Source organism: Rutilus rutilus (genome assembly GCF_951802725.1).
Source record: "Rutilus rutilus genome assembly, chromosome: 11".
NCBI lineage: Eukaryota > Metazoa > Chordata > Actinopteri > Cypriniformes > Leuciscidae > Rutilus > Rutilus rutilus.
The window spans coordinates 14,207,543-14,217,981 of NC_140216.1; the positions used below are offsets into that span (position 1 = coordinate 14,207,543).

Here is a 10,439-nt window from a genome sequence, read left to right on the forward strand (position 1 = left end):
AACACAGGGGCTCCCCAGGGATGTGTTCTTAGCCCCCTGCTTTTTACTCTGCTAACCCATGACTGTTCACCAATGTACAGCACAAATCGTTTTATTAAGTTTGCGGATGATACAACTGTGGTGGGTCTCATCAACAACAATGATGAGACAAATTACAGAAATGAAGTGTGCCAACTGGCCAGGTGGTGCAGTGAAAACAATCTCTGTTTAAACGTAGAGAAAACAAAGGAGATTGTTGTGGACTTTTGGAGAGCTCATACCCAGCACCCTTCTTTGACCATCAATGGTGCTGCTGTAGAAAGAGTAAGCAGCACCAAGTTCCTGGGTGTGCACATTACAGAGGACCTCTCCTGGTCTACTAACACCGCATCACTGGCTAAGAAGGCCCAACAGTGCCTTTATTTCCTCCGCAAGCTGAAGAAAGCTAGAGCCCCGGCACCCATCATGTGCTCTTTTTATCGTGGTACCATTGAGAGCGTCCTGACATGCTGCATCACTGTGTGGTTTGGTAATTCCACTATTCACAACCAGAAAATGCTGCAGCGTATAGTGAATACAGCCGGAAAAATCGTAGGTGCAACATTGCTTCCCCTCAATGACATTTATAACTCCCAATTAACCAAAAAAGCACTCAGCACAGTGGGTGATCCCACCCACCCCTCACACGGCTTTTTTAGACTTTTGCCATCTGGGAGGAGGTTTCGGAGCCTGCAGGCCCGAACCACTAGACTGACAAAAAGTTTTATCCACCAGGCCGTCAGGAAATTGAACTCTCTTCCTCCTGCCTTTTTAGCACTTCCTCTCTTTGCACTGAACTTTGACTCTTTGTCATAATAGCAAATTGATATGCACACATGTATATACACACGCATACATACAAGCATGCACACACACACACACACACACACACATGCACATACATACAAAGATGCGCACACACATAGACACATACATACGAACACAATGCACTAGACACTTTAGAAAAAAACTGCTGCTACTATACTTATAACTTATTGAAATGATCATGTGCCGAATGTTTGTATTGTGATTTTATATTTAATTTTTAATAATTGTCTAGTGTTGTGTTGGGGATTTTAACACCATGTGTCTGAGGGAAACGGAATTTCAATCCTCTTTATGTTCTGTACATAGAGTAAGAATTGACAAATAAATTGAACTTGAACTTGAACTAAAACTTAGTTTGAAAATAAAATCATTTAAATAAATATCACTTAATGAGGCTCTTTTTGCTAAATCCTGGCTGAAGCAAGATCTTTGGGTCAAGTTAAACCACAGCGCCCTGCAGAAAATCGAGCACAAACTCCTCGTTGGTCCAAGGTTAGAACTGGCATAGTGCTGGTCTGATAATACTACAGCTAAAACTTTTAGGAAAGAACTTAATTTAGATACAGTGCTGAATTTCTTATACAAAGATCCAGACAAAACTATTATTTTCATGGTAGCAGACCTAGCCATTTATTGGCTTTAAGACTACTTAATAGAAAATAAAAGTTCTTTTTATTGTGAACTATACAGCTCTAATTCTAAATGCGAACCTACACTGTTAGACTTTTCAAGGGTTTTTTACAGTACCAAACCGTATTTCAGTTTAACAGAAGAAACAATCTAAGCCAGTGTCATACCTTCTTTTTGTTTTTTTGCATTAAATTAATAATTAAAAGTATAATGTAAAGGAATAATATATGCACAGATAATCTTTTAAAATGCAACTCTTAAGCATAACTGTTCATCTTCTTTGTAACACTGCCATCCATTTGCAGAGGTTTTTGTCACATCTCATTACTTGTACTTAAAATGTTCTTCTTTGTTCACAGAACATATTTATAGCATTGTTCAGCCCAGGCAATGTGTTAAACTAATATTAGAAGATTTGTCACAGCCACGTCATGGTATATGATACTTTGCACTACACAGCTTTGACACCCACAACCAATCAACCATCGACAGGTTAGAGAGACAACCTATAACTTATATTTGAATATCTCAGCTCTACATTTAATGGTAGGTAACTGAAAAAATCATTCAATTAATCATATTATTATTTTAAGGAGACAATTACTGCTAACATCCTTTTTTAAATTTTGTATTTGTTTTAACAATATTGCAAATTTTATGAAGGTATTATTGTTACAATTCTAGACTATCGTTCTTGTTAAGTGATGTTAATTTTCACAATAATCACAATGATTTGACTTATCTCCCTACAGATGATGGGGCAGTTCCAGATTTACCTTGTTGTTTTCTGGGCATTGCTTCTCATGACCACTTCTGGAGAGGATGACATAGGTGCATCAGAAGAGTGTGAGGGTGCTCCCTTTGTTCCAGGGCACAATCTTGCTGGCGAGGGATTTGATGTTGTGACCATGGAGCGAAAAGGATCTTACGTGATCAACATGGAGAAATGGGATTTAGGAAACAGCACTTGTAAAATGAGCAAAAACAATTACATGAATGAAATAAAACAGAAGCTACCAGCAGCAGTTGTGTTCTGGAGGACCTTGCCAAAGTGTTCAATGAAAGTCTCCAGTCAGATCTTTGAATCAAGTGAAGCACTGGTCAATGATTCATCATCAGCGCTCTCAGTCGGCTGGAAAGTTGGTTTAGATGTGAAGGCTGCTGGAGCTGCAGTCGGAAGCACTCATTCCAGGGAAGCGAAATTTGCAATGACAAAATCAAAAGAAGACAAATACAGTTTCACCAAACATGAAGTTGCATGCAGCTTTTACAGGTGAGAGAGTTGGGTTGCTTTTCCTCATAGAATGACTTTAAAAAAATAAAGAAAATAAATCTTTAATTGTAATTTGCTCCCTCTTTGATTCCACTTAATTCAAATGTATTAACTATTTATTTACAGATATGGTCTAACTGAAAAGCCTCCTCTTCATGCAGAGTTTCTTGAAGCAATTAAATCACTCCCTGTATCCTACAATCGAGATGCCTACCGCAACCTGATCACCACATATGGCACTCACTTTACCACAGGTGTCATGTTAGGGGGGAAAATGAAAGCAATAACAGCCATCAAAACATGTCAGGCAACAGTGAGTGGGCTTACAGACACTGCAGTGAAAGACTGTTTGGATGTAGAAGCATCTGGTTCATACTGTGTAGCAACTGTGAAGGTAGAGAGCCATTTTTGTAAAGAACTGAAAAAGAAGATGGGCACAAATCAAAAGTTCAGTACCATGTTCAGTGAGCGTCAGACAGAGATTATCGGAGGAAACATAAATGGAGAAGATCTGCTTTTTGATGGTTCATCACACCCAAATTCCCGTAAGACCTGGCTTGAGTCTTTGAAGAGCCTCCCTGACATTGTGCACTACTCTCTGAAACCCCTCCATTTCTTACTGAGTGAAAAACACCCTGCCAGGAAAGGACTGAAGAGAGCTGTTGAAGAATACATTATAGAAAATGCACTCATGAAGGTTTGCTCAGAGTCTTGCAAGATTGGCAGGAAGTGCAGTGCAAGAGACCGATGTGCTTGTGTTTGTGAAAGTAGTCAAATTATAAAGTCTAACTGCTGTCCAGCTGAAAAAGGACTAGCCACCCTGAAAGTCTACAACCTTAGAGCCAAAGGTCTGTATGGAGATGTAACTACTCAAACAGATGGCACTGTATCAGTTAAATATGCCACACAAATCAAGCGCACTCAGACTATTGGTAATGATAACAATCCACGTTGGCCAGAAACATTTGAGTTTGTTCCTATTAAGATTAGCATGACCAATAAACTAACTTTTGAAGTGTTTGATGCAGACAGCTACTGGAACAGCGACCTCCTTGGTACATGCTCTTTTGAACTTAGAAGTGGAGTTGTGAAGGACGCTTGTGTTTTTAAATATGGCACCTTCTTTTTTACCTATGAAGTGAAATGTGCTCCCAGTCTAAATGGCCCACAGTGTAATGAACACAAACCTTCTCCAATGGCTTCCCCTCTGGCTGACATTTTCAGCTCAAGAAATGGTGTTCTGGTTAAAGACATGCCCAGGCTTGAATCATCTCACAATTTCTCAATTAAGTTCAAGAGCGCTTATGGACAACAGATAAAGCTGTAGGATTTTAGTAGGATATCAAATCAGGCCTTATGCATTAAAGCCATAATCTTGCAACGCTTCCTGATAATCAAATGCTTAAAATGCTTAAGTATGAATTTTATACTTGTCTTTGTATTTTGTTTTATTAAAGCATTCAAAAAATCTGATTTGTGTGATTCATTTAATATTAATTTGAATATAAAATCATATAAACTTATTGAGACACCTTTTGCATAAAAAAAAGTCCTTTAAGCAAGTTCAGTCACATGCTTTGTGTCAATTTAAAGAGCTATCAGGGGCCTGTACCATGATGGTAACAAACTCAGGGTTACAGGATAAGTTTTGAGTTGACGAATCAAAATCAATCCATTCAGGCTTTGTTGGTACCATGACCCTGATCATCCTGTGAACTCAGGCTTTGATCCTGAGTTCATGAAGCACATACATGTAAGTGTGGCGTTATTAACGTTATTAATGGATGTTAGTACATAGTAGTTATAGACACCTAATATAAAGTGGGACCTTTGATAATGTAGCCTACATAGGTATTAAAGTGAACAGCTTACATGTAGTCATTTTTAAAGTTTTATTTGTCAATTCCAAATCTTATTTAAATTAAATATTATCAGTTTATATTTATATTCATTTAAACTAAATGCTTAATAATAATTGTTGAACTAAAGTTGCTCTGGTGTAATGGATTATAGGTATAATAATAATATAAATCATGAATACATTTTATATAATAATTATAATAAATGAGCATTGCTAAAATTCAGACAATTTTGTCCTTAAAAATCTTTACTATGTAGTGACCTTTAATTTGGAGCAAGAGAAACTGGGAGTGACTTTATTGCGTCAGACATGTGTCACTTTGCTCACAGCTGATTGGTTGAATTTCGGTTTAGATCTCTTACAACATAACCTGCTGTTTAGCAGGTTAGCAATCCCCATGGAGCACTAAGTTACTTAAGTTACTTAAATAAGACTAAGTTACTAAGACGATGACCCTGCTAAAATTCGATACACTTTCATAGTGCCTAAAACCAGGGTTGTCACAAACTAAACTGAAACATACCTAGCTATCCTTTTAAGCCAGCTTAATGGTATCCCACATAGCAAATTTTATCTGGCCCAGCTCCGTTTCACAGAACTCCATTTTCCTCAGCCCACATTCCGCAAAGAATTGACGGCTCTGTAGTGGTTCAGATCCGGACTGAAGACATGTACCACACATGGGCCAACACTAGCCCAAGTCTCAGCCATTTAATAACCATAACAGGGCATGAGCTGGGCCAGAACTGGTTTTAATAGAGGCACCAATTCTCAGCCATTAATAAATTATATCAACACCAGCTTTTAACCAGACCCTTATCCATTTAATAACCCACAACTGGCCCTGAAATTTTATCTGGAAGGTCCCGCCTTGCAGGCTAAACTTTTATCAGTCTAAGTGATGTGTATGTTCTGCCCAGTTTTCATGCGCAGGCTACTTCATGTACTACTAGCTCTTCTGGTTGAGCTGCACTAGGGATGAGACTCTCTATATATAGACCGGCGGAGCCGCTCTGTATTTCCCAGTCATATGCTTGTGCACTTGCGCTGGCCCGCGTTGCTGGCCGCCTATTCTCTTACAGCTGCACAAGAGGGTGATACTTTCTATACATAGACCGGAGGAGCCGCTCTATTTTTTTTCCCTATGATGTGCTTATGTACTTGTGGTGGCCCGCGCTGCTGGCCGCCTTTTCCACATGTTTATACATAGACCGGCAGAGCCGCTCTGTATTCCTATGAAGTGCTTATTACATGTGCTGGCCCGCGTTGCTGGCCGCCTGATCCCGCATGTTGTGTTCCCCGGGCTTCCCCGGGACTCATGCAGTCGATGCTCGGCGCGCACGGCGTTGACAAGGGGTTCCCGTAGCGTAAGCAACTTACGCAATACGAGAGAACCTCTCATAAGAGAATGTACTCGGTTACCTAACGTAACCTCGGTTCTCTCTAGAAGAGGGAACGAGTATTGCGTAACCTGCCGTGCTCGCGCCACGAGCTTATTCGCTTCAGTCAATGAAAACCAGAGTTCAGCCTGTTGAGCTGTTGTGCGGACTTGAGACAGTCAGGTATCCCAGAATGCATCTCACACCAACCAGCAAGCGTCAATAGCAGAGCAAATTCTTTAATTTTTTTCTTTTAGTATTATTATTATTTTTTGTAATAACACTACATTTAAACTTACAGCCATAATAGTCTAAAGTATGTTTATGTTTACAGGCAGACATGTACTGAGTGGTTTTGGCAAACAAAAACATCAACAACTTTTATTTATTTTTTGTAATACTGTTTTTGTATGGCCAAAAATCAATAACACCCTGATTTATTGTTTAATAAAATTCACATAAAAAATACTTCCTTGTTTTTTCTGATTTATAAACAATTGTAATTTTCATTTAGAATCAGCTGTCAATGTGCAACACAAATATTAACAAATCTGTCTTACTGTAAAGACTAAGGTCCTTTCTGAGAAAAAAAAAACATCGCAACTACAGAAAGATGATCAGGTCTTTTAATATTGTTATATCTGTTTTAAAAAACTGTGCTGAATAAGGTTACATGTAAATACTTTGTTTTTTTTATCACAGTGTAGGTTCTCATGAGAACTTTGGCTTCACCACACACACACACACACACACAAAAACCTATGTGGTCTGAATGCATTTCCTTTTCTCTTGTATTGCAAAGTGCCTACAGTATATGTTTTAAAGGCAGTTCTACACCTGTCCGTTGATAGACTTATAGGCTTCTTGCAACTGTTGCTAAGCCTGATCTGTCTTAATTTGCATTTAGAAATTAAGCTAGGATGGTCACAGGCGAACAGACCTAAGATTTCTTAATTCAGTACTGTAATGAACAAATTCACCACAGCAAATTTCCACAGTAGGAGTAGACACCCACCACTTTTTTTTTTTTTTCTTCACCACATATTCTGTCAAAACTACTCCACAGAATTAGCATTTTGGTCTGTGAACGTTTATCTTATCAGCCTATTTGAATGAACACTTTTCCATGCTTTTTTTTTCATCCTGCACTCCCCTAAACCTGCACTCCCCTAAATCTATGTAGCCTACAGTGAAAATGAACCATATATACTGTCCTAAATTTAAAGTATTGTATTTTTAAGGTAAACACCCTACATTAGATATACCAGTAGTGCACTGCCCAACAAAAACACTATTCCAATTGAACAATAATCATTGATTTCGGTCAAATTTAGGGGGCCCAAGTAATTAATGTCAGTCTCCAGTGCAATACATGCATTTATCCATAAACTTTAATTTGCCAAAATGGGGGAAGCTCTGCATCCTGATCATACAGACCATCGTCTGCTGTTTGTGTTCCTGTAGCTCAAACATTAGAAATTGGAGGCAGTAACACCAAGGTCTTGGGTTTAATTCCCAGAATGCCTGAAGTGATCAATTGTTTTCCTTGAATACAATGTAAGTGTCAGCACTATAGCAGTGGTAAGCATACGAGACACAGAGCCTGGGGGCTGGCCAATGAAGGTGGAGCTGAACAAGGTGGAGACCCCAGAGAAAATGAAAAGACGCCGCCCGAGACAACATCGCAGGCCCGGAAGTCACAGTCGTTGTCACCGGCTTGAGGGACTGAAGCAGTAATGGGAGCCTGGCGGAGCCAATGCGAAGCCAAAGGGCTGACAAGCCAAGGTGGAGACGTGGGCCTGGAGGCCTGAGGTATAGCCAAGGGATCCGCCTCACAAAGCCGAACTGGTGGTGAAGAGGTGCAAAGCCAGAGAGCTGGAGAGAGTCAGCGGTAAGGGGGGAGCTGAGGAGCTGAGAAAAACTAATTTGGATCATTTCACGGGTTACTTGGAGCGAGTTCAGGGGTGGAGACAAGGATGGGACATTGTGAGTAATGACTTTGGTAGAGAGTTAACTTGAATGAATGGATGATAACTGGGATATATCTGACTGCAAAAATCTCTAAATCCATCTGACATTTCTCTTTTAAATTAGCTTTTTTTTTTAATCAGGCTCCTATGTTTAGGTTCAGTAATTTCACTTTAATGGCAATGAAAAGGTTATTGTCAGTTATTGAAATGTCTTATTTTCAAAAACGTCACTTTAGTCAATGCATTAAAACATTGTCTTTTGCTGCAAAACCAGCTAAGTGTCATAAACAGAAGAGGACAGACAAGGTAAGTGATTAATAATACAACTTTATTTGCAGGAGTGGATGAGAAGCAGGGAGGCGACACAGGTAAGTCAACAGGCAATAGATGATTCGATGCAGACTTAGCTGGCTGGTGACACAGTGTTTCTCTATGCAGGTGAATGGCTGGTGAGCAGACGAACAGGAGATCACAACAGAAGACGAGGAACAGATGATGGCAAACTTAAGACTAAAGACGGATCGGGTAGATCAGGTAAGTCTCTCAGGTGAGTATGCAGGTAGGGTCTGTAGAGCTTGTCGTAGACGGGACCAGATAATGAGATGAAGGGAATGACGGTCTAAATAAAGTGTGCTGATGAGGACATGCAGGTGATCAGAACTCTGGTGAACGAGTGGGCGGAGTGTGGTAATCTGGTGCTGATGGCTGGAGTGATGGTGTTGCTGAATCCGTGACACTAAGGGCCCTATCTTGCATCTTGCGATTGACTTTGTACACCGACGCATGTATCATTCCTATTTTGCACCCGACGCACAGCGGACTTTTCCCTCCACAGACACGTGTCGGTAAATTAGGGAATAAACTTGCGCTCCCGGGGGCGGTTCAGCGAAAAGAGGAGGCATGTTCCGGCGCAAACGTTCCCTGGTGCCATTTTGCAGTTCCGGAAAACAATTCCGCCACAGACCAGGAAAAACATAGTCTAAAGTCAGTGGCGCGTTATTCAAATGCTATTTTAAGGGCGCATGCTTGGCCGTAATGTAGCGTGTGCACAACGCACATACACTTTGCTTCTCTCATCTACACAGACGCAGGCAGCAGTTCCCATTTTTGCAAATCATACATAATTACAAGGAAAATTATTACCGCACAAGGGAAATCTTTGTGGTGTCCATAAAGATGTGAAAAAATAGGCATAAATCAAGCTTACACATTTACCCAAATTATTACAGGCCTGTTTAACCGAATCTAATTTTGGTGGGTTTCTCCCATTCCCATACAATGTCTCTTCTCTGTCTTTTACGGCCCTGACGAGAACGTCGGTCTCCTCGGCTGAGAACCGCTCCTGGCGTGCCAAATCCGCCGTTATAATAGCAATCCGCCATGGAACAAGCGCGCCTGCTTTTAAAGGGAATGTCCAGCTCTTTGGACAAGATCGTAAACAGTAACAAAATCACTACTGCCATGTCCGTATTCGTATTCAAGTGCTCACAGGGGACCCAAGTTCGAATGTGACTCGGGGTCACGTTACTATACAATAACTACACTGCTATGCTCAAAAAACGTAAAATATATAATATATTTTAAAATATAATAACCTATATCCAATATTAAATAAATATATAAACAGTGGCCACTCGACCAGTCACGGATATATGCGCCTGCCACTGCTTTATATGCGCCGGCCACTCGACCAGTCACGGATATACGCGCCGGCCACTCGAACTTACACAATATAAGGTTTAAAAAAACAATCAAAAGCAGCGCGCGTCTCGTGGATCGCGCCGGCCAGACCAGCCACACAATCTCTCACTGTTTACATCTATCAGACACTCCTAATGATACACAAAAGCACACATACAGTGCAATACATATCTCATTTACCTATTTCTCATCTTATCTGTTTTTTTTTTTATTTGCACTTTTTCCCTGTATGGGAGCGCGCTCGTGGCTAAGCGATTCAACGAAGCGTCGCACCAGCCACACGATCTCTCGCTGTTTACGGCCACTACCAGCAACGCGATCTCTCACTGTTTAACATCTTTCAGGCACTCCTAATGATACACGAGAGCACAAAGACAGTGCAATACATATCTTATTTACCTATTTCTCAACTAAATCTTATTTTTTATTCGCTCTTTTTACCCGTATATGGGAGTGCGCGGCCGTGGCTCTGTTAGCGTCGCGCCGGGAGAGAGAGCAAGCGCAAAATGCGGCATCGGCATCTCGAAGCGGCACTTCCGGCGGCATCTCCAGCTGCCACCAGTGAGCGGCATGTCCAGCGGCCAAATGCGGGAGCGGCATCTCCAGCGGCCACCAGTGAGCGACACTTCCGGCGGCATCTCCAGCGGCCACCAGTGAGCGACACTTCCGGCGGCATCTCCAGCGGCCATCAGTCAATTATGATTTTAACATGATAAAAAAATCAGAGATTGCAAGTATTCTGATTATTTATAATAGTCCAACATAACATGTATGTGGCA

The 10,439-nt window shown here is 40.8% G+C and overlaps 1 protein-coding gene across 1 annotated transcript; it reads left to right on the top strand.

Annotated features, from left to right (window-relative positions):
* The first annotated feature begins 1,948 nt into the window (after positions 1–1,948).
* LOC311300061 (perforin-1-like) lies at positions 1,949–4,221 on the top strand. Its single transcript, XM_084424146.1, has 3 exons — positions 1,949–2,022; positions 2,229–2,749; positions 2,876–4,221. The coding sequence occupies exons 1-3, from the start codon at positions 2,020–2,022 to the stop codon at positions 4,074–4,076; spliced, it is 1,725 nt and encodes a 574-aa protein (XP_084280272.1). The 5' UTR covers positions 1,949–2,019; the 3' UTR covers positions 4,077–4,221.
* Positions 4,222–10,439: the final 6,218 nt, after the last annotated feature.

Bases quoted from the DNA above. Each gene is read 5' to 3' on its own strand.
- LOC311300061 (XM_084424146.1), top strand. The intron at 2,750-2,875 runs GTGAGAGAGTTG...ATTTATTTACAG, and splicing joins GTTGCATGCAGCTTTTACAG to ATATGGTCTAACTGAAAAGC.